At 59.4% G+C, this 26885-nt stretch overlaps 1 protein-coding gene across 2 annotated transcripts; it reads right to left on the reverse strand.

Annotated features, from left to right (window-relative positions):
* Positions 1–1723: 1723 nt before the first annotated feature.
* HNF1B (HNF1 homeobox B) lies at positions 1724–26880 on the reverse strand. 2 transcript variants are annotated; one of them, XM_054847755.1, is made up of 9 exons: positions 26356–26880; positions 20725–20924; positions 19067–19331; positions 18353–18594; positions 10670–10833; positions 7581–7713; positions 7256–7447; positions 6409–6527; positions 1724–3720 (listed from the first exon to the last, which is right to left on the reverse strand). In XM_054847755.1, exons 1-9 carry the CDS (start codon positions 26691–26693, stop codon positions 3700–3702), a joined length of 1674 nt encoding a protein of 557 aa, XP_054703730.1. In that variant the 5' UTR covers positions 26694–26880; the 3' UTR covers positions 1724–3699. The 2 variants fall into 2 exon arrangements, with proteins under 2 accessions (XP_054703730.1, XP_054703731.1); XM_054847756.1 differs by having other exon boundaries at positions 19067–19253; positions 26356–26877.
* Positions 26881–26885: the final 5 nt, after the last annotated feature.

The following is a 26885-nucleotide window of genomic DNA, read 5'->3' on the forward strand; positions in this document are numbered from 1 at the left end:
GCTTCTCCAGCACAAGGTGAGGTCTGGGCAGGGGACAGCCCAGTTAAGGGAACCTCTCTCCCCGTGAAGGCACTGGTATGCACAGCATCCACAGCGTCCTCAGCCCATCACACTTTCTACCTTCCCATCTCCTGCCACCCAGGGGTGGGTGACAGCACACAACAAGCTGTTTGGCAACTTCATAAATTCACACCTCTTGGGTAAATACTGCCTATTCTTGATCATTTGTTCTATTCATCTTATTGACTTTATCCTGCCTGCTTTATCACGTGCTCTTTGCTCCCTAGTAGTCACCTTCTCCATCAGTGTCTTTGTTTGGATGCCTTTTTACCCAGTTTTCTTTTGTCTCGGTCCCCCCCTTCCCTCTCCAGGTCCCTCTCTGGTGGGATTGCATCTCAGAGCCTCCATTCCCCAAGGTTTTAACTTACCTTCTCTGCAGGACTTTCTGGAGAGCAGCACCAATATCAGGCCACTTGCCAAATGGTGCTTTACACATAGTTTTCACTGTGCCTGTGCCTAGCTTAAAGCCTGCGCAGAAATCAAGCCCCAGAAGGTACCGCTCCCCTTGGAGCATCAGCTGAGATGCAGCAGGTTATCTAGTTACCTCTGTCTCCCCTCTCCTTCCCCCTGGATTGCCCGTTCCTCTGCAGGACCAATTCAACCTGATGCTGGATATGCATCAGCTGGGGAAAGCTCAGCCCATTTAGCTTCAGGAGCCACTCACAGAGCAAAACAGAGTTGGCCTAAGTAGAAAAATCCAAGTGATTTCCACCCTGACCAGTGGGAAAGCAGTATTTAAGAGCGGAATTTGAAAAGGGCTCAGCCTGGCACTCAGGTGTGTTGAAAAGGACTTGATGAGCAGGAAGGTGCAAAGGGGATCTCAGAATAAAACCTGCATCTTTTCTCCCAAATTTTGCTAAAAGAGAGAATCACTTCTGAGTCTGCACAAAAAGGACCAAGCAGTCTTCATGCCTCCTGTCCTCTTCCAGTTTTTGCCTGGGGTAACTAAAATTCACAGAAACAAAGAAACTTGGTGGGAAGGTTTTTATCGGGGTGTCCTGCCCTGGCTATAAAGGTGAGCACCAGCTTGCTGCTCTGAAAGCCTTTCCCACGCAGCCCACACTTAGCTTATGAAAAAAATGATGCCAAACCAAAACCAGGCACTTTTGAAGGTGATTAAAACCAAACTGCATCTTCAGAAGGGCCACCCTTTCCTACTGATGCGCCCTGCGTCACTTGGCTACCTTAGCTCTTTGCAATCAAAGTTCTTCAAAAGCTTTATAGCGACCGCCGTGCACCCTCCCGCCTCCCCCTTGTGCTTTACTGACCCACAGGCTCGGCGTCCAAAATGGATGGGGTTTGGCTTTGTCTGGCACTCGGCTCCTAATTGGTTTGCTTAACACTCAGCTGCTAAAGTTAGCAGAGGATGAGGAATAAACGGTGCTGGACTAAGGGCAACATCATTAGTGCATCATTAGGAGGGTGAGAACATGGGTCTCACAACCTCCTAGAGCTTCTCGCTGGTTTTGGCTGATACCTGGAGCTTCAGATGAAATATTGACTCACCACGTTCAGGCAGGTAGAAACCTAGATCAGCACTGCAAGGGGCAGCAGGAGGAACGTGTCGCTGCCTGCATCCCTGCCTCCCGCTGCCTGCCGGACCCATGTCTGCAAACCACGGCAGATGAGTATTGGGGAATTTACAGACCACACAGCAGCAGTGAGTCAGAAGAAATGGTATTTAATTATGGTATACATTAAATTAAATGTCATTCTGAATATTGGTCTCCAATTCACGATGACTTATTCACCGTAGGGCAACTCCTATTAGTCCCAGCAAGGGTTAGGGTCCCACTGTGCTAGACACAGAGAAAAGAGCCTTTTCTTGCCCCAAAGGTGGCATCCAGTTTTTTTCTTTTAGCAGTGGTCGTCTGTCCATTGGCATCTCTGCTGCTCTCCACCTCTCTAAATCACTCAGCATTTGGCACACGCTGCAAAGTTTGCACGACGGGGGAGCATTAGATCCATTTCTGAAGGGGCACGGGTATGGAGGAGCTTGTCTCACGGGAGGGGAGACGATGCCTTTTACAGCTTCCGCAGCTTTGGGAGGTGCGACTTGGGCACCTAAACCCCTCCAGGGCTCTGGGGGTGAGGAGCCTGCTGTCCTCAGCGGGTGCGCAGCTGGGATGTGCCCTCACCGCAGAGGTGGGCTCATGCACAAGCTGGAGGTCTTGCTGCAAAGCTTTTCCTCCAGGAGCCGCTGCCAGGTGAGACAAGGCAGGCAGCCGGCGGGGACCACGGACCGGTGTGCTCACACCACAGCCCAGCGTGCTCACGTCACAGCCCGGTGTGCTCACGTCACATCACAGCTCAGTGCCCGTCCATCCGGCTGCAGCTCGGAGGTGACACTACGAGGACGGGAGCACCGTGTTTATTGATAAGGGTGGAACCAACAAGGCTCATCATCAAACTGCTAATGGTGGAAAACAAGCCACCTGTACTGGCCGTTTACTGGGCAGGAGACGAGGCAGTAACTGGGCACCCAGTCCCTTCTGCACCCCAAGGAGGGGAGAAAAGGGAGACAGTCTCTGAACCCCATTTGAGGAAGATCCCACCAGAATTTCTTGCAGCCTCATTCACCTCTGTAGCAGCAAATGCTACAGGCTCACCTGAAAGCTGCCGATGCTGAATGCTTCCCGGCGGTCTGGATGTGTCGACCGGGCACGCGTGTGCTCTTCCCCACCCCACCACAGCCCATCTCAGAGTCCTCGAAAGCAGAAGAGTCCCTTGAGATCTCTGTAGCGGCAGTTGTCCCCACGCGATCGTCCAGGTCCTGCCGGGGCTCGGCTGGGCTTGCTCCGTGCCCTTCCTTCAGGTGGGACGTCACCGTGCAGAGGGGACGCGTGTGCCTGTCCTCCCGCAGAGCAGAGACCGGTGCTGCCTGACCGGCCTCCTTGCATAGGCCCAGGTCTTTGAATTAACTCGTTTAAAGGAAGAAGAGAAATACAAAACCAAAACCATCCTCAACTCTGAGCTTTACAAAAAAAAAAAAAAAATAAAAAGAGAAAGAAAAGAGATTTGGGAACAATATATACAGATGGGGGGAATTGCACTTAATTACAGTAGTTTACATCCATTGGACAAAATTTACTTCTTTTATATAAATCTCTATGTATAGGAGTGGGGAAGGGTGAGGATGGAGAAGACTGTACCTATATTTACAGGTTAATCGGCTCAGTTCAACAGCACATGCAATTCCTCCTTCCAAACACCAAGTAACAGACCCAAGTCCCTCTCAGTCCGTCGGGTGGAGGAGCATAACTTAAATATTATCCATCTTCCCCTTCTGCCAGTCCCCAGTACAGCTTGTCCCTAGTTCCTCGGGAGAGCTAACGGCCTCTTGGAAGGCAAATACTTCAGAAAAAAAATCCCCAAGACACGTCTTGGAAATACTGTGTGGAGGGAAGGAGAGGCACGGTCCTGGGCAGGCACCCCGTGAATCCGGGCTCATCCCCAGCGGGGCACGGAAGGGCGACGGGGAGTCTCGAGCCTCCGGCTCCGTTTTGGGTTGCTGAGCTCCTCGCTGCGGCGCTGGGCTTCGCTCTGGCAATTCCCCGGGCTCGGCGCGCAGGTCACCGGCGGGATGTTGTGGAAAATAAGATCCCGTTGCTATGTGCAAAAGCAGCGAGGTGTGGAGCATCACCAGGCTTGCAGGGGACACTGGGGAGGGAGAGAGCAGCACGGTGACCGGCAGGCAGGCAGGCAGGAGGTGAAGGCAGCACCGCAGGGGCATTGCAAAGCATTTGGAGGCATCACCTCCCGCACCGCCCCGGAGCTTGGTGGTGCCACATCCCTGCTTGGCCCCGAGCCCTCCCCAGCACCCCCGAGGGGGAGGCAGTGGGAAAACGCTTTCCAAGACAGATATTGCCACCCCCTCCCAAAAATAATAATAATAAAAAAGGGCCTGTCTGTGCCCAGGCTGTTGCAGAGGTGGTGCCGTGCAGCTCAGCAGCGCTGCCAAGAGCAGCCAGGCGTGCGGCTGAGCACCGGAGCTTGTGCTCGGGTGGGAGCGGGGCCGGGGACCACGCTCATCGCCGTCCCCTGGCATTGCTGTCACCTCTGGGGAAGGAACCGAGCAGCCCCCGCCGCCGCACCTGTCCCACCGCAGCAGCCCCTTCTCTATCCCTTGGCGTGGGTCCCCTACTGGGGGTCCCCCCGGTCACCGGTGGGGTGGGGGGCCGGGAGCCGCGGGTGACCTTGTGGGCTGGAGCACACAGCAAACATCGTAACGCGGAGATAAGGAGACGCCAGGAGCCTCCCGTGACATGTCATTAGGGACGGGCTGCGGCTATCAGGTGTTTGCTAACGTAATAAAAATGGTGGCTCAGCCTCAAGCGTTGTCAAAGGAACCGGGAGGTATTTGCCCCTTCCAGGTCTAAACAACAACATCTGATAAGTGATCCACAGCGCTGGGCTGCGAGGGGACAGCCTGGGGGGGGGGGGCCGGAGCGTCCCTCCAGCCTCCGTCCCCGCCGGCAGGATCGGGAGCAGCCGGCCTCCGCCGCAGAGCGGGTTTGCAGGGTCTGGCACGGGGACTGCGGGGTGCAGCAGAGCCGCCGGAGAACGACGAAGGCTCGGCTTTGCACGAGGATGCTTCTCCTCTGGCAAAGAGGGGCTTGCTTGGAAGCAGCAGCGCAGCGCCCCGGGCTTGGGGTTTCATGTGGGTTGCGCAAAAATATTTGGGCATCTGAGCCATTTGGGGGGGTGAGCAGCATTTACAGCGTCCCCCTGCCACCTCTGTAGCACTTCGTTTGCCCCTTGCTAACAAAAGGGGCAACCACTGAAAAAAAATAAATATCAATGTTCAGGGACACATTTTTGCAGCTTTAGCTGGACCGTCGAATGGTTGGTAGGGAAAGAGGCCCCAGGGGCCGAGAGGCTGCATGGGGGACACGCACGACCCCAGCGCCTGCTCCAGCCCTGTGCGGGGGGGACAGGGGCCGGATCCTGCCCCCGGCGCTTGCAGGACCAGCCCGTGCTTGTCCGTCACGTACAGGGGGCTAACGGGGTGGGTGCGCGCCCCTTCGGCACTTTGCACCCCTCCGCCGCAGCGGCCGCGGGGGCCCGGCCCCATCTCCCCCCTTCCTGAGCCGTGAGGCCTCCTCCTGCTTTAATTAAAGTGCAAAAGCGTGATGGAGGGAGAAAACGGAGGAAGCCCCCTCCACCCCGGGGAAGCGCTGCGTCAAGGTAGGCTGATCGCCGGGCAGCAGGGATGGCCGGGCGCTCTCTCCCTGCCAGGGACATTTCCTGTGTGCCCAGGGCTCCTTTCGGCCAGCCCGGCATCAAAGGCAGCCCGTGGCAGGAGAGCACGATTAATCAGGGGGAGTTCGGCCTGAGCGCGCACCAGATGGGCTGATAAAGCCGTGCGGAGGAAATGGTGCTCCCGAGGAGCGCGGCCGTGCCTGACCGCCTCCCGGACCGCGATGAGCGGGTGCAGATAAATGGTCACCCCGAGCACTACAAAGCGCAGGAGCCCGACCGGAGGCGGTGGCGTTCATCACCCCTTCCCGGGCACCCAAAGCTCCCCGACTGCTCCCCTTTGCAGCCCCGGCCCCTTCCCTTGATCCCCGCCGGGCATCCACGGGGGGGGTCTCACAGCAATCCCACGCCATATTTACTCTGTGGTCATTGCAGACATTTTTTTCCTCTCCCCTGTCAAACCCCAGTAAGAAAGTTTATCTGAAAGCAAGTTCAAGGCTCTCTCTTATTTATCTAGCAATCAATAAGGGCCACACATTTCCCACAGTCCCCAGAACTGGCTTTTAGAAAGGGACCATTGTCTGAGTAAGACCTCGCACACCTGATTTGAACCAGGATAAGTCCTGCCTTACACCTGCGCCGGCACCGGGCAGACGTAAAGGTTTACAGGCTGGGGGAAGTCGGGGTGCATCGGAGCCCCGCTCGACTCCAACCAGGGTCGATTCAGCCCGGGCACAAAGGCAGCAGAACCTGCTTGGTCCTGACCATCTCGGCCCAGTTGGAACCGCAGCAGGATGCTCCCGCTCTGATGAAGTTGCCCCAGGGATGAGCGTGACCCCGATGGTACCAGCAGGCGTTAGCCAAGTCCTCGTTGTCCTGCGCAGCTGGACCACCACCCAAATCCCCACCGCACTTGCCATCTGCAAGCAGGTTTTTCAGAGCCCGTGAAGGGGCTGGGATGGGGTTCTCAGCACCCCGAGGCTCATCTTCAGCTGCCCACGCGGGTGCAGCACAGGCAGCAGGACGGGGTCTCCGCTCCGGACCCATCTCCAGGGGAGAAACAGCCCCGCTCCGTGTCCGCACACCCACCCCTGCGCACCCTCGGCCACGTCTGCGCCGCGCTACCACCACCACCAGCCTGGCCATTACCTGCTTACTGGAAGACATATTGGTCAGCGTGCTGATGCTGCTGGTATCCGTCACCACCATCGCCGAGGGGAAGCGGGAGGTGTGGGAATACTGGGGAGGCTCCTGCTTGTGCGCGTACACTGCGGAAAGAGGGAGACAAGCAGCCGTCACGGAAAAGCCACCCACAGCCCTCACGTCGGGGCAGAGCGGCCGAGCGCTGCGTTACGGCAGGTCGCAGAGGTGCTGCACGGGAACGAGCAGCGTGGAAACGCGAATGAGATAAAACAAGCCATGGAAAGAAACCATCGCCTGCCTCTAAGCCACCGCTTTTTCAGGTAGCAGCTCGCCCAGGGAAAAGAGCGGGGACCGTAGGGCTGCGGCTGGACCAGACGCCAGCAGCTCTGCAACCCCTCCGCAGCACAGCCCGGTGCTGGAGCAGGGACGGGGCTGGGATGATGGATGAGCCCGGGGGGTGAATCCAGATCCCTTCAGGGCACAGCGGGGAAGCGTTTGCTTTGCAGGGAGCGCATAAAGCCCAGCCACCTCCTTTGGCAAAGCATGTGTTTTAGCAATAAGAACACGGAAGGAAAAATAAAGTAGGTACCAAACGCAGGTGGGGGCTGCAGCCCACCCGCAGGGCAGCAGCACAGCGGTACGGGGGGGAAGGAGAGGATGGGGAGGGATGCGGCCACTCTGCACCACCGCGCATCCCACTTGCAGCCCCACGCCGGCTGGTACCCGCCGAAAAGAGGCAGCAGCCAAGGGCACGAGCTTGGGCAGGGGAGAGCAGGAAGAGAGCAAAAGCTTATTTTCCATCTAAACTCATTTTATGGGCCCTTTTCTTTGCAGCTGCCACCCGAATCCTTACTGTGCGAGTTCTGCAGCTGAGTCACGGTGGCCATGAAAGGCTGCTGCGTCATATGGCTGGGGGACTGCTGCATCAGCGGCTGCTGGTGCGGGCTGTGGAGCTGCTGGGAGAACTGGACCGGCTGTAGAGCTGCCAAGCTGCCGGCAACGCTGTTGATAACAGGTACGCTCTGCGCCTGCGAGGTGTTCAGACCTGGGAGGAAGGAGAGAGCAGAACGGGGACATCAGCGCCTGCACGAACGAGCAGGGCGTCCCCCTCCCTGTGGCAGGATGGGGGGGGGGGTGTCCGTGCGGGGTGCGGAGGGGAGCTCGGGGCGCACACTTACTCTGTGCGATGGCCATGACTCCCGAGAGCGGCGTCATGATGAGGTTCTGGGACTGCTGCGGGTTGTGGTGGGACAAGCTGTGGATGTTGGTCAGGGTGCTCACCGGGGGCAGCCCGCCCCCCGAAACGGAGATCTGCCAAGGAGCAAGGCCAGAGAGCCGCCATCAGAGACACAGCCAAGGGGCTGCTCCCGGCCCCCTCCCCTGCCGCCCGCCTGCTTCGGTGGGGAGATCGCGGGGGGAATCGGGGAAACCCCCTCCCGAGAGGCGAGTGGGCTGCAGCCTCGCTGGGGCACCTTCAGTTCAGCGCGCACAGCTCCCACCGCCCCGCCTGGACGCCTGAACCTCGTGTTAATAAATAGCGACGGCAGCAGTGGCGAGGGGCTTTGCTGGCACTGGCTTCCAGCTCCATCGGAGCACGGTGCCGGGACATGGCATACACCGAGCCTTTGCCATTTTGTGCCCCGAGTCCAAGCTCCTGCCCTCGGGGACAGCTGAGGACTCTCAACACTCATTAACTTCTCACCGTCACGGTTGTAGAGGAAAGGGGGAAATATAAACTCGGGAAGGCAAAGAAAAAAGACAGAAAGCAGATGGAAAGGACCTTACGGTGATGATCCCAGCCATCACTTTTGCAGACGGGCTGGGCGTGCTCGGCCAGAGCCAGTTCCCGGGATTTCGGGTCAGTGTTTAGGGATCAGACACACAAAGGCACTCGGAGTGTGAAGGGAGGACTGGAGCTGGTCCCCAGGACAAACAGGGGACTAAGGGCCTGATGTCTTTAATTGCTGCACATTCTCCTAATCCCTCTAATCGGAACTCTTGTGCTGAGCAACCTCGATCCAGATTCAGAGCCGTCCTTGCAGCTCTTCGTGTGACATTTCTGGACGCCAGTCCGAGCACCTTGTTTATTTTGCACATGTGAGTTGGAGATAGCCCCGTTGCAACTGAAACAAATCCATCAATAAATTCCAAAGCCCAGGAGTGACTCATATTTCCTGATCCAGTATTTTCCACTTTCAAAGTTTCTTCAAGGCCAGGTTATACCACACTCGGCTGCACAAGTCAAACAACTCCCAGCAAGTGCACGCCGCTCGCCTGCAGCCCGGGCTCGTTTCACAGGGGGTGTAGACCCAAAGCACTGCACCCTAAAGAAATCCTCCGGAGACCGCACGGCTGGAAAAGACCCTCCAGACACTGGACCCTTGGGGGAGACCCTCTGGCACTACCATGGCTAAGGGCAACACCGGAGCATGAAAGAGCGAACCACCAAAGCTTTTTGTAACGCTCCTCCCTGAAAAAACAGATTGCCTTCAGACGTAGCAACTTCCTTGGCAGCTTTTGGTTTCATGTGGGGCATTAAAGGCACATGTTTACTCACTAGAAACCACAGCCTACAGCATATTTTTATTAAATCACCAGCAAGCACTAGCTAGCCCTGCTTAAAGATCAGAGATAAGCTGGCAGAGCCGCACGCTGCCGAGAGCCCGAGCAGTCCTTGACGGTACTGTGCAATGCCTGTGCGGCGGGGACAATTCAGCAGGGCTTTTGCTGCCGCACACCTCTGCGCTTCAACAGGTCGCTTTTCCCAGTTTAATCCGCTGCATTTCCACGCAGCCTCCTCCCGTGCTGCCCCGGCCGCTGTGAGCCCCCCCCTGCCCCGTCCGAGGGTCCCTGTGCTGCCGCGCGCCCACCCCCTCGGACGCGGCCCCTGCAGACGGAGCTGGCAGAGCGGGTGCTGGCAGCCTCTGCCACCGAGCTCTGCGTCGCTTCGTCCTCGCGGTCCCCTGCCCCGGCAGTCGGTGCCTGCTGCTGCCGCCTTTATTCCTGACTCATTTTATGACTTCAAGGCGCAGGGTTATAAGGCTCAGCACAGCCCTGGGGAGCTACGGGCATGCTCGGGGCAGAGGGAGCGCGCCGGCAGGGAGCTGGGGTTTTGCTCTGCAATATCCCCCCTGCTTGGCGGGGGACGCGTGGCTTTGCAGGGTCGGTGTCTGAGCCCGAGGGGCCGCACAGAGACCCTCGTGAGTCAGAGCGCGGCAGAAGGAAAGGCAAAATTAAACGGTGCCGTTGCTGAGGGAGGGGATGCCGAGCCCCTCTGCAGTCACCCAGCTTTGCAAGCAGACCGACGTAACGGCGAACGCTCCGAAAATGGAAGTGAAAACCGGGGAAGAGCAGGCTCAGCCCCGCCGCCCAGTGCCATGTTTGACTTTCGCTTTCAGCAGAAAAACCTCCTCCCGGAAGAGCAGCGGCCACATGCAAACCTCCGCCAGCCTGCTCCGGGGAAGGGCTACGCTCTCCCATCCCGTCCTGCCCCGTCACCCTGCGCCCTCTCCTCACCCCGCTCCTCCAAAGGGCTTTGCACCAGCCAGGCACGCACAGGAACGAGCAGCCCAAGCTCTCGGGCGGTGGAAACCCAGCCCAGCCCTGCATTTACAACCACTTTTTTTTGCAATGACCCCGCAGCACCCAGCACAGGGAGGTGTCAGGCACCCGGAGGGGATGCTGATGTCCCATCTCTGCTGCCTGCTGCCACCGCGGGCGTTCGCGGCTCTGCCCAGCGAAGCCCTGAGCACGTGGGGAAGGGCACTGGGAGAGGCAGGAGTTCCGGGGCTGGAGCTGGCACTAGCAGGTTGGATATCCTGGGTGATGCCCTGGGACAAGAAAGTCCCCGCTTACAAGGAAAGCACTTCCCTGGCGAAACTCCAAACTTGGGAGAGCTTAGGGAAAAAAATAATGAATGAGCATTTTATCAATACCCATGTCACCGGCAGGAGAAAACAAACTGATCCACCCAGCGCGCATTCAATCTGCAAGGCATGCAATCAATAAAAACCAGAACAGGGCTCTGTCAGATTTATGGGCCGCGCTCAGAAAACACACCGTTGCCCGCCGGGGAGCGCGGGGGCCGAGCGCCGCCTTTGAGGCGGGCGGTGGGGACAGTCGTGCACCCGCGCCGCGGCCCCGGCCCCACAATGCCCCATTGTTCGGTGCGGGCCGCGTGTGAAACCCGGGGAAAGCGTGTTTGCTTTGCCCACTGAGCCCTCTTATCTTATCAGCGCCGCCGCCACAATAGGCCAGGTGTACTCACCATTTTACCGTCGGGCGAGAGCAAACCGTGGCCCGGGTCCAAGCCGGCCGGGGAGACCTGCTGCAGGACCGCCTGGCTGGTGGTGACCATGGCACCGCTGCCGTGGTGGCTGATGGCCCCGGAGGATGCCGCCTCGCCGCTCGTCGCCTGGCTGTACCGGACCCCTGCAAAACACCGCCAGGCGTTGACATCACCCATGGGCACCCCGGCGAGGGTGCCCTGGCTGTGCCGACCCCCTCCAAAAGTGTGTCTCTGCAAAGGGGAAACCCCCCAGCCCTCCCCGGCTCCCTCGGTGCGCACAGCACGAGGATGCAAACAGACGTGCAAGCTCTTAAATGACACCCTTGAGCGACAGACAGGAGGGATGTCCCTTCCTCCAGTGCCACTTCCCAGCTTCTTCCCAATCCCGGCTTCCGAAATAATAACCGGAAGTTTACGGTGAGGGATGCCGAACGCCCAGCCGAGGCCGCAGCCCCCAGCTGCCCGCGGGCCCCAATGCTGTGGGATGGAAAGGGCGGGAGCCCACCTCGGGCCAACAGCCTAGACACCCATCTGCATCCTTTGTGCTTTAATTTGCACAGTTTGCACCCGTCGTGCAAATTCCTGCGACGTCCCCGCGGCTCTCGGACACCAGCCTGGGGGTCCTGAGCCACGGGGAGCGACTCGGCATCCTCCAGCTCTTCCCTCTGCGGGGCTCACCCGCCTCCTCACAGCCCCCGGCCATCCCAGCGCTGCCCGGCTCTAAACAGCGATGGCTCTCACTTTTTTCTCAGGCCTTTCTGCATCCGATTTCCCTCTCGACTCCCTCTCGACGCGTGTACGATTAACAGATTACCGCAGGACGACAGAGGGACTGGCTGTGAGCACACACAAACCTCCAAATCAGAGCCGCAGCCCACCACTGCCAAGGAGGGAAATCTGGCTCGAGCACAGTTCTTCTATATAAATATATCTAATTTGGCTAAGACACCCTGCGCTGATAACCATATGATCAGCCATGTGTCGTGGAAAGGCATCTACAGATCACAAATAATTAACTGAGGAAAACCCATGGGAAACAAAAGCGTCTTTTATGAGGCTGCCTTGACAACTACGGCGAAAAGCCATTTATTATGAGGAGTCCGGCACCGTGCTCGCGGTCGGGTTCACTGAACTGCCCCAGGATCGAAGCACATGCCGGACGGACAGCCCACAGCTCTCCTGGGAAAGAAAACCACGGTGGCAAAGCCCACCCTCCCCACCGAGACCCCCAAGAGCATCCTCCGCCCTCGAACCTGGCCACTGCACGGGGACATTGGGGATGGCTCCCCAAAATGACCGTCAGCCAGAGAGGTTCAGCCTGCGGAGGATGCTGGTGGCTTCTCGGCTGTCCCGGCACAGCACAGACACCCCCAACTGCAAAACCCACCCAGGTAAAGGATCTTCCTCCTGGGATTTCCAGATCTCCTTCTCCCAGGTGCCCGAGGGGAAGAGCTGATGCGGGCTGGCTCAGTGGAGGATGCTCTAAGGGCTACTCTAAACCCCTCTGAATCGAGGAAAAGGAAAGCAAGGATAACTTGAGTCCGGGAGCTTTCCACGAGCTCCAAAAGCACCGGCCAACGCGCAGAGGGCTACCCGCGCCCTCCACCAAACCCACGGCAAAGTCACTCTTTAATTGCCTCCAAATTTTCCCCATCAGCTGGTTAAACACATCCCACAGATAGGAATCTCCCCACGATGTCTGGTTCCTGATCATTTCCCAGCAAACCCTTTTTATCCCTGATAATAAAAGAATGTCCTCTGGCAGGTGGATATTTGCCGGTCCGAGTGGACGTCCCTGCCGTGAACAGGGTAAACATTACTCAACCGGGGCACTGTCACACACATTCTTCCCCGCGGTCCCAGCCTCGTGCAGAGTGTGCTTCAGCCGCTGCCGGTCTGAGATCCTGCAGTGCTGGTTAAACAATGGGAGGGGAGATAAAATAAAGCCCTTTCTTCTGAGCGTGATCTTAAAGATAGACGAGGAGCAGAGGCGGCTCCTATTGGAAAGAAAATCAGAGTTTCTGCTCAATCTTCAATCTCTTTTGGGGTCAGTGAAGCTTTCAGTAAGGAAAAAAAAAAAAAATTAATCCCCGAAATCATGCTTTACCCAACTGAGGATGCTTGTAACTCATGACCCAAGACGCTCAGAATTATGAAGTTGTCTTTAAAACATATGAGATGTTAAAAGCTGATTTTTAAGCTTTTCCCTGCAATCCCAAGGACAAAACTTTTATTGTTGAAGAAACAATAACCTCTGCTGAGATTTTCAGATAGTCTGGTGACCGAGATTTTGGGTCTCTAGATAAAACCGCTGAAGACTCCAAGTCTTGATGAAGATTAACTCTCCTGAGGAGCACGAGGTCGGGCTCTGGGGATGGCAGCAGCGGTGAAGACCCCGCTGGTGGGGGGGGTGCTGCGTCCCCAAAGCCTGCGGGCACCTGGGTCTGCCCAGAAACCGCTCGCCGGGCAGGGTAACAGCCTTCTGCCAGGGCTACCTTGCAGACCTTTAGGAAGCCCCCAACTATCCTGGCTCACGTTGTTCCCATTCCTAGAATGGGATGGGTATTGTTGTTATTTATACGCCCTCAGAGTTGGGTTGGATTGGGGCAGATTAGGTAATTAATATCAGAAACAAGCACAAGGCATTACTGCTGATGCTATTGGGGCTGCTATAACCAAGCTCCCCGATGACGGCGGGTACCTCTCCTGCGAGCTCCCCGTTCCCAGCAAACATGGCGACCTCCAGCCCAGCCTAAAGCACCTGCCCGGGCAACGGCCACCTCCAGGCTTTTTCCCAGGCTGCCCAAGCGCACGCCGCTCCTCCCCAGCCGCTCTGCCAGCCCCCGTTTTCCTGCTTTGGGCTCTATCTGTTAGAGCAGCAGGACCCCATTTTGCACAGCGCCGGGACGCAGCGTGCTGCCGCAGGGCGGGTAACCCGTGCCCAGGTTTCCCCGGCCACCGGCTCCCCGGCAAACCCTCCTGGGCACGCTCTGCCATCGCAGCGGGTGCCAAGCCCCGGGAGCCAGCCGTCCCCCCGGCAGCACAGCCACTCGCCCCTGCCATGGGACCCCCACGGGACCCCGCCGGCCGGGGTGAATGCATGGGGACGGCTCCGGCGGTTTGCACCGGGATGGGAAGGTTTCCTCCCGGAGCGAGCCGGGGGGGGGGGTCTGTGGTCCAGGGTTTATGAGCAGGGGCTCAGACGGCCATCGAAGCCCAAAATGACGGTTCTCCTGCGCCGCTGCAGCCGGAAGCAGCTCCTGTGCAAAGAGATTTATTCAGCCTCTGCCTGCAGCCGCCCGAGAGGGACCTGGACCGGGATCACCGGGATCGGGCCTGGCCGCGCAGCCTGCCCTCTTCAAGGCCTTTTTTCTTTTTTTTTTACTGAAGCTACAGCCATAATATAAAAGTCTGTTTATGGGACCTGGCTATTGTGCGGCCCCCCGAGCTGCACAGCCCGTGAAATGTTTTACTGCTTTCCCACGTTTCCAGACAAACCGCGGGGTTCGGCTCCCGGAGCCTTAACCCTGTGTTTCAGCCGATGGGGACGGACGCTGCCACAGCCCCCAGACCCTGCCGTCCCCAGGGAGCAGGCGGTCCTGTGCACCCCCGGCTTTCTGCAGCCAGCCCCAGCACCCCCCGGCTTCTCAGGGGTGCCAGAGCCGTTCCCCCAACCCGGCTTTTGGGGTGGGGAGAGCAATGGGGGGGTTGGGGGATCAATAACCTCGCTGGTTTCATTGCAGGCTTGTGCCATCTTCCAGGTACACACCAGTCTTGTGCCTTTGGCACGCAAAAGCAATGAAGCAGCTTGGTTCTCCTCTGCTTTAAGTCATATCGATAGGATTAAATCGTACTTTAAAAAAAACACCTGACTATATTTTTAAATGTATTTCCCATGCAGCGGGAGCCCCTGCCGCCGCCATCGCACGGCACACCCCGACCTCCTCCGACAGCAGCGCCCGCCGCTTGCCCCGGCACCGGGCTGCACTTTTGCCCGGAGCTTTGCAAACATCCTGCAAATCACTGGCGATGCCCAACCCCAAAACGCACCCGGCCACGCTACGTGCCTGGTCACCGATGACTCAGGCGGCGGCAAGGATTCAGCCGCAGCTCTGCCCAACCCGTGGGGATGCAGCCGCCAGCGTGGACTGGGAGCCCGGCAGCGGGGTGATAAAGGCAAAGCACCGGTGCGGCTTTTGGGGTCACGCCGGACCCAGTGATGCTGCGCCTACTGACATCATGGAAGCAGCTGGGTCGGTGACGGGACCCTTTCGCCCTCCCAAACGCAGGTCCAGGCAGCGCCAAGGGCAGCTCTGATTTTGGGCTGCCACTCAAATTGTCCCTAAAGTGTTAATCTTGCTAAGTTACAGAGGTGCATAGTTTATATCCATTATAAACCTGTTTATGGGGACTGGACCCTCCCATTTTGCTGCTGTCATAAAGTTCTAATTACCCCCCATAAAACCGGGAAAAGCTCCTAACAGCGCACTGTACCCACAGAGCCCCACAATGCTCCCAACAGTAAAATATTACAACCGCTGGCACCGGGTCCGCAATCAGAACCAGCACATACCCCAAGGAACAATGTGTAGGACCCAGATATAAACCAAAGAACCTCCGGACCAAGGGTTTATCGATGGGCTCTTCTTTTAGAAGTTGTTAAAATACTTAAATTGCCCTTTGGGTTTAGGAAGAATCTCGGGGGTGGTACCGAGTTATTTTTACGTTTGTTATCTACAGCTATAGAGATATCTACAAATATATATAAATAATGTATATTCATATATGTGCGTGTGTGCATGTATACACGGTTGTTCTGATATTGCTCTGATACTCTGATGTTGCAGCGTAGGTACTGCTGGGCAGATGGATGCATGCCTCGACCACCTTTGGGTGCGGGACCCCCCGGGACGGGCTGGAGGCGATGCTGTGACCCCCGGCCACGGGGACGGGGCTTTGCGGGGTCCGACGGGCGCCGGTCGGCCCTTTGTATGCAGGGTGGGAGGCGGGGGGGTGGCTGGCGAGCGGGGCGGTGCGTCACCTAATCTCATCAATGCGCTGATTGTCTTCGGGGCTCTTGAAGATAAAAATGGCATAAGCCAGAGTCTACGGCATGGCACCGAGATAAAGCCCCGAGTGACCTTCAAATCAAACAGGGAACCAAGATCGCTGATAATACCCCATAGGAAGGGAAAAGTCCAGAGTCTGAGAGAAGCCTCCGAGATAGATAGGCTTTAAGTATTTACCTCCAAATAGTTAAAAACTACAGCTTGAGGCTTGACAGATGGGTCCCCGAGAAGAGGCCGGGAGGATGTTTGACTTTTACAGCTCTTATCCCTGCCCGGCCATCATTACGCCCTTTCGCAAGACCCCATTGACGTCCTGAGGAGCAGGTGATCCCTCTTTGTCTGTGGGCACAGCAGCTGCCCCATGCCGCCAGCCCCATCGTTTCCTGCTGGGGGACGTCACGGGGGGACGGGGCCGTGCGGGGGTAGGACGCGGGCAGCGTCCCAGCGCCGTCATTAAGCTGTTAAGGCATTGAGCGCTCCAGACGCCGCCGCGCGCGGTGCAAGGGCAGTTCAAATCCCAGCATGGCCAGTCCCAGATGGGGTCAGCCAGGCAGCACGGCCCCGCCGAGGCAGCAGGTCCCCAAACTTCTCTTGGAGGATGTTTAAGCAGCAATGGACCCAGCAACGTTTCAGGAGCTGCAAGCCTGCCAGACCCAGCTGGGTCCAAGTGACCCCAGAGCAGTCACGGCTGAGCTCCATCCCTGCCCATCGCCCCCACGCCGGCCCTAAAACCCCACGGTGGCTCTCGCCGCGCCCGTCTCCTCCTCCTCAGCAAGGCCGATGGATACGAGCGCCGGCCACCGGCAAATTCCCGCGGCTGAGCCCTCCTGACCCCTCCGGAGGGGCCCTTCGCCGCCGCCGCGGCCATCACTCCTGCCCTGCTCAAAAGCCCCTCCGAATGGGCTGTCACCGGCCCTATAGCCACGGCCGGCTCCTGCTGGCCACTGCTCCGCCGGGAAAATAAAGGTTGGGGCTTAACGGCCCTCCAGCCCCGAGATAAATGCCCGCGGTTACAATAATTGCCATCCCCTAATAGAAGAAAACAAAGGCTCTCGAGGGGTGCCTGCATGCGCGCTGGCAGGACGGGGGCACATCAAAGGCAGCGGGGTTCGTTCAAAGCCCCGGCTTAATTGTCAATTAAGCATGCACGGGGGGGACAACGCCATGACAACGCGGGGCTGCATGCTGGTGGGGTATTGTAAAGCCCGCCGGCCCGACACTGAAAACAGCTGATTTTGCTGACAATGTGCTTGTAGGGCACCTTGTAAGCAATCAGCCGGTGACAGGAGGGCAAACGTCCTCCCTGTCCCCGCCATTGTGCAGGGCATTCCTGGGGCAGGGTCACATTTTGGTCACCGCCGGCCAGCCCTATGGGGAGAGCAGTACCGGGAGCGGGTCGGATGCTGCCTGTCCCTCCCACGGCTGGGGCGCTGGGTCGGATGCTGCGCACCCACCCGGGGCTGGTGCATCCCCCGGGTACCGCTTTGGGGGCCGCCCTCGCTTGCTAACACCCCAGGACTGGTGTCCAGCCACAGACTGGCACCGTCCCCCGCTCTCAGCCTCCTCTCCCCAGGCACCTTGCCCTTCCCGCAGGGACTCTCCGCCACACGGGTTTCTTTTAATTTGCCTTTGTAACGAGCTGGGTGTGTATAACGAGCCAGGCAGGGTCATTTCCAAGAGGCGGCTGGTTTTAGCCTCCCCAGCCGGGCTGTGCCGGTGCCGTGGCCGATGGGGGACGCGGGGCAGTCGGGGTGCAGCCCCCGCGGCCCCGCGCTGACCCCCCGCCACCGAGCGCCCGCTCCTGCCTGCGTCGGCTGCCGAGGGCAGGTAGGGGGACAATGGGGATTGTTGTCCCAACAATGCCTCTCGCCCCACGCCGCGTTGCCCTGATTAGCCTCCCTGGGTGCACAGCCCCCTCCCCAGCGGTGTTATCTCCTGCTTAAATCCCCCGGGAGCTTTCGGTGGTCTGCTCTCCCCAGCCAGCTCCTCACTACGCACAACGGGGCTGGAACATGGTGTGCAGAGGTGGAGGTTGGGGGGAACCCCGCACCCTCCGGGCAGTTTTTCTCATCCACCTCCCTTCGCTCTGGTATGGGGACAGGGCAGCACCACGCACCCGGCCCTGCAACAAGGCCAGGACACGCTGCCACGTCTTCCTACGGGCTTTGCAGCATCACTTGTGCACGCCCCTCCCCGAAACCAGTGCTCACCAGTGTGCTGCATCCCAAGGCCCCAGCACTGATCTGAGCAGCCCTCCTCCATGCCAGGCACAGCCTTCCCCTGCCCAGCCCAGCCCGCACGGGGACTCCGGTGAGTTCAACCAACCAAGCAAACACCGATTTATCCTCGGCGGGACAGAAATCCAGACCACACCACGTGGCTCACCCGGCCATAACACCACAGCGACAGCGCTTGCTCGTCTCCGCACCACCACCACCCTCGAAGCGGCGGCAGGGACTAGGGTGACCATCTCCCTCCCGATGCTACCCACGCACGGCCCCGAGGGCTCGGCACCCCTTTCCCCACCAGAAACGGGAGTCAGCTCCGCGATTGCTCCACACCACTGCCCAAGCACCCTCGGCGAGGGCTTTACCTGGCATCTTGCTGGGAGGCGAGGCGCTGGGCTGGTTGTGGTGGGGGGAGCCGTGGGACAGCAGCAGGTTCATGCTGTGCTGGGGCTGGCCCGAGCTGTAGGCGTCCATGGCCAGCTTCTGGCGGAAAGCCTCCTCCTTCCGCCGGTTGGCGAACCAGTTGTAGACGCGGACCTCCGTCACCAGGTTGGAGCCGAGCCCGTGCGCCTTGGAGGGAGACACCCCTCGCTGCAGACACTCGGCCCTGCGTGTGCAAGGGGACACGTTGGAACAAGGGTGCTGCTGGGGGGACCTCCGCCGGCACCACTGGGCAGGGGGCCTCGGGAGGACGGGCAAATTTGGGGGTATTTAAGCCCTTCCTAAAAGCCCGCCTGCTCTTTCCAACTACACGCATGCTGTAAAAGCCATCTCCTCTCCCTCTGACATTGCTGAAATGCTGTGGCATCCCTGCAGCATCCCCGCAGCATCCCCGCAGCATCCCTGCGGCATCCCTGCGGCATCCCCGCGGCATCCCTGCCCCTGCCTGGAGCTTGCTCAGCCCCGGACGTCACCCAGATGGGGAAAACAAGGCAAAAAGAGGCCAGGCGGCTCAGCAAAGCCGTGCCACGAGCCGGCGGCCAGGACTGCAAGCCGGGAACCCGGCGCTGCGTGCGGTTTTTGGAAGCCAGGCTGTGGGTCGGGCGAGGAGGTGGCGGGTGGCGCGGGGCAGCCTTTACCTGTTGCATTCCTCCACCAGAGCCTCGCGCTCCTCCTTGCTGGGGTTCTTTTGGCGGTCGTAGGCTTGGTACAAGATTTGCTGGGAGGCCGGCCCCCACTTGAATCGATTGCGACGCATCTTCTTGCTGGGTGTTTCGGAGCAGGCGTCGTCGAGCTGGGCAGCCCCCTGGTTCTGCTGATTGAACTCTGGAAAGAGAAACAGCAGCTGATCCTGACTGCTTTTGTCTGTCATATTTCCACAACCCTGGACTGTCTGGTTGAACTCTGAAAGAGAAAGGAGCAGACGTGAGCTGGCCTGTAGCCGCTGCTCGCAGTCACCGTCCCGCGCGGAGGTGGCCCCCCGCCGTGTCCCCTCCCGCAGCACCCAAGCCCACGGCCCCGACATGCTTTGGAGCAAGCCGGGTGCTCCCGCCACGCACCCCAGGGAAGGGGGCAGCCCTGCAGGCTGGCAGGGGAGTTATTACCATCCCTCCGGACGGTGTTTAATGGGGAGGCATGCTCGGGGCATGCATATTCATGGACAGGGGCTCTGCTGGCGTGCACTTGTTTCGGGAGGATTTTTGCAAGCTGGGAGCCAGGCAGGGTGACTGCAAAGCCCCCCGAGAGGGTGCCTCTCTCTGCTCGCCCAGAGCTCCCCTCCGGCTCCCGCTCCCGGTGCGGCGTGGTGGGACGCCGGCCCCGCGCCCAGGCAGGCACCAGAGGTGACCTTCCCCGGCAGCCCGCCTCGGACCCGCCGCTTGTCACCGCGGCAGTAAAGGGAGATTAATGGGAGGGTTTTATTATTCTCAGTTTTGCAGGGGAATTCTCCCCCTTTTTATAATGGCTTTTCCCCCTGTGATGAGGGGGGAAAGGCAGGGCAAGGCTGGAGCAGGCTCTGTTTGCTCTAACGTCTCAAGGTGTGTTTTCAAAGCAGTGGTATTTGGTGCTAAACCCTTTTCTGCGCTTCCCGGCCGCTGGTTATCGCATCCTTTAGGAGGAGGGAGACAGAGCTCCTTTAAGGGGGGTGTCAGTGCCCCAACCTGCAGCTCAGCCGAAAACGGGGCTGCTTCGAGCGATACGGGACCGACGCCGGGGCAGGGGTCGGTGGGAGAGGTGCACAGAAGCAATAGTCTGTGTACTTGGTCAAAATCATCTGCATTTTAATTAAATAGCACGGGCTGCCCCAAGACCAGGCTACAGACAGGAGCAATTTACAGGCTTTTCTTTTCTCACTTCACTTTTTTGCAAGTAGTTGCAGAAAATGAGCAGTCTCGAGAAACAGGGAGAGGAAAAGGGGGCAGAGGTGGGAAAGGCATCTAATTGTGTGTAATCATTAATTGCTTTCCCAGATCTAACAAATATAAGCACACAGAAACTCAGCTGCGTGCACGGGCTCGGGGGAAGTCGCACAGAGTTACTGTGACCAAGAGGGGCTCTCACCCAGTTTTCCTGCACCTTAAATTCATTTCACTTGTAAAACTGTTTTGGAGAAGATGCTGGGCAGCCCAGGGTTCAGGGGGCTCTGAGAGGGAAGAGGGCAGGGGGCTGCTCCTCGCCCGGCTCCGGACGTGCCAGGTACGCGCAAGCAGGACCGGGATGTGGGGACCCCCTCTCCCCCCCCATTGCTCGCCCCAGTCCCCCCCCGCCAGCCCCGAACGGCGAGCGCTGGAGTACTTACGCCGGAGGATCTCCCGCTGCTTGCGGACGTACCACGTGTAGAGGGCGGCTCTCTTCTGCGTCTTCATGGGGGTGCCCTTGTTGAGGTGCTGGGAGAGGTGCGACTGATTGAGGCCGGTGACGTCCACCACCTCCCGCTGCGGGATGTTGTGCTGCTGCATGTACCCCTTGATCATCTTCGCCGCCCGCCACGGGTCCTCGCTGTGGGGAGGGAAATGAAGGGTTAACCTCTCCTGGAGGGGAAAAAGCACCCGGTATTTGCTTCTTCCCATGATGGAAACCCACTGTTATCATTTCAGAAGGACACAAGATCCCTTGAGTGCATGTCCTTCCCCGACTGCCGTCCCGGCCCCCCAGAGCAGCCCGTCCTGCCCCAGGGAGGCAGGGGCTGGCGGGACGGGGGCTCACGGGGTGCCCTGGCCACCCCGGGGATGCCCACCAGGCTGTTCACCCAGGGAAGGAGAAGTAAAGAGGATCCCGGTGTCCTGACGGGGCACGTCGAGGTCTCATTAATGCTGGTAAAGCCCCTCCAGATCCTTCAAGGAGAAACGCAGCCCATCCATTAACTGCTGCTTGTTTACGTTCACCGCAGTTTCTCCCTTTGAAGATACGCGCACGCAATGGGATACACAAACACGCACAGACGTATGGATACGGGAAGCCCATATGGATATTTCTCTGAAGAAAGAGAAACCTGTAATTTGGAGGTGCTGGGGATGCTTGTCCTGCCCCCGTTCTGGGGTGCGGTACCCGCACCGCACCTTGTGCCCCCCGGGCTTGCCGCTGGCTGGCGGGGACCCCCGCACGGCCACCAAACACCACGTGCCACGCTTGCTGCTTTGTCTTCTCCCTTCCCGCGGGGATAATTATCTAAAAATCTCAATATTCATTTAAAAAAGACCCTATTTCCACCCTCCCACAACAGCAAAGCGTGGACATGGGCCACATGCGAAAGGCTGAGATGCAGAAGGTCAAACCAGGCACGCAAACCCAGGCAAGTCCTCGAACGGAAAACCAAAACCAACCCCCCCATCAATAATTTTAAGTCATTCTTGAATATTTTTAAACGCTTGAATTTGGCTCCTGCAAGATCCAGGTGTAAAAGGAGTCTTTCTTAAACCGCATTGCTTTGGTGTCCTTGGAGTAGCTGACACCAATCTAGGGAATAAATAAAATTACAGCCAAAAATCAAAACGCTGTCTGCGTTCTTCAGCTCTAACGAAAGCGCAGCGCGAGGGCAGAGGAACAAGGCAATGCGCCTTCGCTGTATCCAAGACCCCTGGGTTTATTCTGCGCTACAGGAGGACGCTGGACTAAAAGGAAGTGCTTTAACGCCGAAAAATCGGTGTGGAGCCTGAACCTGGTCACAGTCATGCACTCAAATAATGCGATACTCTAACGCCGCGCTCGGAATAACCGTCCGACTGCTTTCCCAATTCATTACTTATTTTGGATCCTTCAACTTGTCAAGGGGGAAAAAAAAAAAACCAAACCAGAAGTAGATTTCTTACTTTTTGTCCTGAATGCAGCACGAAAACAAAGCTGGTTGGATCCAAAGCAAAAGTACCTGACCAGGGCCAGCCCGCTGATGGCGGCGGGAGCTTTGTCACGGCCCGCGAAGGAGAGCACGGAGCCTTCCCCGAGACGTTGTCCCTGTGCCAAATCCTGCATCCTCTGGGCGGGGGAACCCCCCTGTGTATATGGTGTCCTCTCTATGGCGATGGTCGCACGGCATTGCAGACCTGTGGATCTCTATATACCCACGGTTTCACGGACGCGCTGACTCCGGTTTTCCCAACAGCCTGGACCCCGGATGGGGTTAAGCACGGTGCCAACAGAAAAGCCTGCTCCTGCCCCCAAAACGCACGGCACCGTGCCGCCGGGCCATCGGCTCGGCAGTCCCCGCAGCAAACGTGGGTGCTGGCAGCAGGCGGGGACCCTTCTATGCCGGGCACTCGCTGCCCGTCGGCACCGGGAGCTGGCGGGCACGGCCGCGGCACATGGCGTTTCGGGGCTCTGGGGTCTTCGTGCTGCCCCATGGAAGGTGGGAGCCAACCAGAAGGATGTGACGAAAACGTCCTTCCAGCGCAGCTCTCCTCCGCACGCTCCTTCCCGGCCGGGAAAGCGAAGCAGGGCAAAGCCCACCGGCCACCATGCCGGCCGCCGTGCCCAAGCCGAGGGGCTCCCACGGACTTTTGTCACGAGCGGTTCGTGTCACCTAACTGATCCTACTAATTACTGATGAATAATAAGTTAATGGAACAGAGCTCATTATAGGTTCTAATAGCGGTTTGGTTCACAACTAAGCCAAAGGCATTGTTTTCCCAGAGTTAAATCGTGAGCCAGTGCGATAGAGCACACTTTGAAATGTCAGACGAGTGACTTGGGGGTTACGGACGTGACTTCTGAATTGAAATAAAATTTGGCAGAGTTTTGGCTGGGAAAAATACGTGAGAATTAGGAAAAAAAAATCCCAAAGTTTCCCTTTATTATTTTAAGAAAGGCTTCACCTCAATATTTCCAGTGTGTTTCACACTTACACTTTCAAAACAATTATTTGGCTCTTAATTTCTCAGCAGTGATTTTCTTTACAAATGAACTCGACCGTATTCAAAAGGGTTAAACAACCTGAAACCAAACCCAAACATTTTGTTTCATGTTAAACAAAATGTTTGGACTTGACCCAAAATGAAACGTTTGAGTGTTTGTTTGGCCTTTTCTTTTTTTTTTTTTTTTTTTTTTGGTTAACCTAAAAAGCCAGAGAGGAAAACCTTTTGATTCAACACAAGCTCATTTTTTTTGGTTCTGTCACTGAAATGAAAAAAAAAAACCAACATTAATTGTCCAATCTTCACCAGGACTTTATATGGAAAAAAAAAAAAAAAAAAAAGGGCAAACAACCCAGGAGTGCTTTGTAATATTGGAAAAACAGTTTATAGCCCTGGATCCGTGGTCCTTCTCCACTGAAGTCAAGGAAAGGTGGGTTTTGCCCACGATTAACCCCGGCGAAGCCCGGCCACCAACGCAGACCGAGAAAGAGGCATTTCCCACCCCACCTCACGGGCAGGCGGGGGGCAAAGCCCGTCCCTCTCCCCAGCGATTCCCAGACCCGCTCACCCCCTTTGTCAGCCTTGAAAACAGGTAAATACACTCCACATCCCCGGAGAAATATGCCAAGAATTTATACAGATGGATTATAAACCCAGCTCCCTACAGAAATGATCTATCTAATCTGCATCTCCCTGTGCACACAGGGAATCGGCGCGGGGAGATGTGCTGCGCCCGCCGCTCCCCGCGTGTTTTGGAGCGGCTTTGGGGCATCTCCGGCCGGGTCGCTGAGGGCGGGTGGCTTTCCCGCGGTCCCCAGGTCCATGGGATCTGGGTGCTCCTGGGATCTGTTATTTGCCCAAGCGGGGTCTGGGCGAGCCCCGGCCGGCGGGACGGGGCAGGGAGGGAGCCACGGGGCGTTTCGCCCTGGAGTCGGGCTCCGCGTGCCGCCGGCACCCCTCTGGCCAGGCTCTGCGAGAAACCGCGGTGCCAGCGTCGGGGCCAGCCTGCCCGCGGTGCGGCACTCACCCCGCTCCCACCCGCATCAGCTGAAGCCGTTTGGGCACCATGAACAGGCCCAAGGGAACGCGCCGCTTGCCGAGAGGCCATGGCCAGGGCGAACTGCTTGGGACCACGGCACCGTGACGGGCAACTGGCCTGCGCCCGCGCTGCGGGTGGGCAGCAAAGCCTGCACCGTGATCCCAAAAGGGGCTGTGGGGCTGAGCACCCCCAGGGACGTGGGAATAGCCCAGAACTGAGCCAGTCCTGGGTCAGGACGCTGACGCCGGGGGAGCGGGAGCAGAGGGGGTTTAGCCCCGTGCGTGGCTGCAATAAATGGTTCCCGACTCCCCTACCTGGCTCCCTCTCCAAGTACAAAGGCCTCTCTTAGAGCAAACACGAGCTCTTTGCAAAGGCTCCTCAGGGACATGTGCCTGCTCTTGTTTGCACCAAAGGCAAACTTTGCACAGAAACACCTGTGGGAGCGCAGCGATCCCGGGGCTGAGCCTTCTCTGCACCCCCACTGCCGCCCCGGGCACCCCCGTGGACAGACGCAGCCAGCAAGAGGGGGGACAGGAAGGAGCACCCAGAGGTGCAGGGCACGGTGCTACGCAGGAGGGGTGGGAACCCAGTGGAAAAGGCCTGCAATGATTTCTCCCTCGCACGGAGCCTCTTTAGCACTCGGTGTGTCCTGGCCGAGCCCCTTGGCAGGCACGGGTGCCGCTGCCCGGCCCCGGCCCCAAAAGACACCGCCTGCCCTGCCGGTACCTGGGCAGGCCTGGAGCTGAGCGCTGCGCACACTGCACCGACCACGGCCGTGTCCCCATGCCCAGCCGGGCGCTGGCATGCCACTGCCGAGGCACCGGGGCTGTTAGGGGGCAAGAGCGGGGGCTGTCCCCGGGCTCTGCGGGCTGGCAGAGGGTACAGGCACATACTAGGGGCTGAGCCCGGCGGGCAGGATCAGTGCCGCGCTCAGGGTGCCTCTGGGGCATCAAGACAGGTATGAAAACTGCAGTGCAAGGTGTGGGGGGGGACACACAGAGGTGCCCCTGCTGCATGCAGGGATGGTCCCGCGGGACTCCCCACCCGCTTACACCGGCCCCGGGTGCCCGGTCGGGGCAGCCGCGATCGCCCCGGCGCCCCCGGCTGCGGGAGAAGCGGCGGCTGCCCCTGCCCCGGGGTACGGAGTGGAGCCGATGCCGCCCGCGCCCCGACGGGCCCGGGGCAGGCGGTGCCCGCTGAGCCCGGGGCTGCTCTGCCGCGCCCCGACGGCGGCCCCGCTCCCCGCGGCTCGGCACGGCCGGGACCGGCACGGCCCGGAGCGGGTCCCCCAGCCGCGGGACGGGCAGGAGCCGAGCCCGCCGCCTTTGGGGGTTTCCTCCTTCCTCCCTCCCCGGCCGCTTTACAACCTCGGCAATGAATAACCCGCCGCTCCGCTCGCCCTAATCGCAGCCCCTTGTGTATCTTTCTGTTGATGATTTATAGAAATAATTTAATAACACCCCGGGCTCCACGTGTTGCAGTTTATGTTTTATCTCCCGGCACGGAGGGAGGGCGGAGGGACGGAGCCGGTGGCCGGTCCGAGCCTCCACGGCCTCGGCACCCCCGGCCGCCCCCCGGCCCCGCCGCGACGGGCGGGCTGGCAGCACCCGACGGGGCGGGACGACGCGGCTGGCGGGCCCCGGTCTGCCCGGCCCCGGCCCCTCTCCCTGCCCGCTCCCCTCCGCCGCGGGCTCCCAGCCCGCCCGGCTCCCCGCCAGCGCGGGCACCGCGGCACAGCCCCGCCGGGCCAGGGCGCACCGGGCAGGGCGCGCCGGGATTAACCACGGGGCGGGCAGGGCGCACCGGGACCCGCCACCGGGTAGGACACACCGGGTAAGGAACACCGGGAGCCGCCAGCGGGACTAACCACGGGGCACGCAGGGAGCACCGGGACCCGCCACCGGGCAGGGCGCACCGGGAACGACCCCCCGGGCAGGGCGCTTGGGGCCGGGGCCGTCGGACCGAGCGCCCGCGGACCGACCCCGGCGGCTCTTCGGGGCGCGCCCCGTCCCCATCCCGGTGCCGTCCCGGTCCCCGCCGGTACCTGATCATCCTGTCCACCTCGGCCCGCTGCTCCACGGCCTCCTCCGTGTTGAGCGCCTGCAGCTCGCGGAGGATCTGCGGCGTGTCGAAGTCGTCGCCGTCCTCCGAGCCCTCGTCGCCAGAGAGCTTGCCCTTGCCGTGCCCGTTGGCCAGCGGCGGGAAGGCGGCCTTGCCGTCGGGCGGCCCGCCGGGGGAGAGCGGCAGGCTCTCCAGCTTGACGCCGAAGCCGCCGGCGGGCACCATGTCCTCCAGGGCGCGGATCAGCCCCTCCTTGGTGGCTCCGGAGCTGAGCAGGGCGCCCAGCAGCTCCCGTTGCAGGGCGCTCAGCTGGGACACCATCCTCCCGGGCGCCGGCGGCGCGCCCCGCCGCTCGCCCCGCGCCTCCCGCCCTCCCTCCGGCCGCCTGCCGCTCCGCCCCGGCCGGCGGGCTGCTGCGGGGCGCGGGCCGCCCTCTACCAAGCCATGACCGCCACCATTAGGCAATATACCTTATGCAAATCAGCGCCGGCAGGCCTCTCCTCCGGCCGCCGC

Source organism: Grus americana, chromosome 19 (assembly GCF_028858705.1).
Source record: "Grus americana isolate bGruAme1 chromosome 19, bGruAme1.mat, whole genome shotgun sequence".
Lineage (NCBI taxonomy): Eukaryota > Metazoa > Chordata > Aves > Gruiformes > Gruidae > Grus > Grus americana.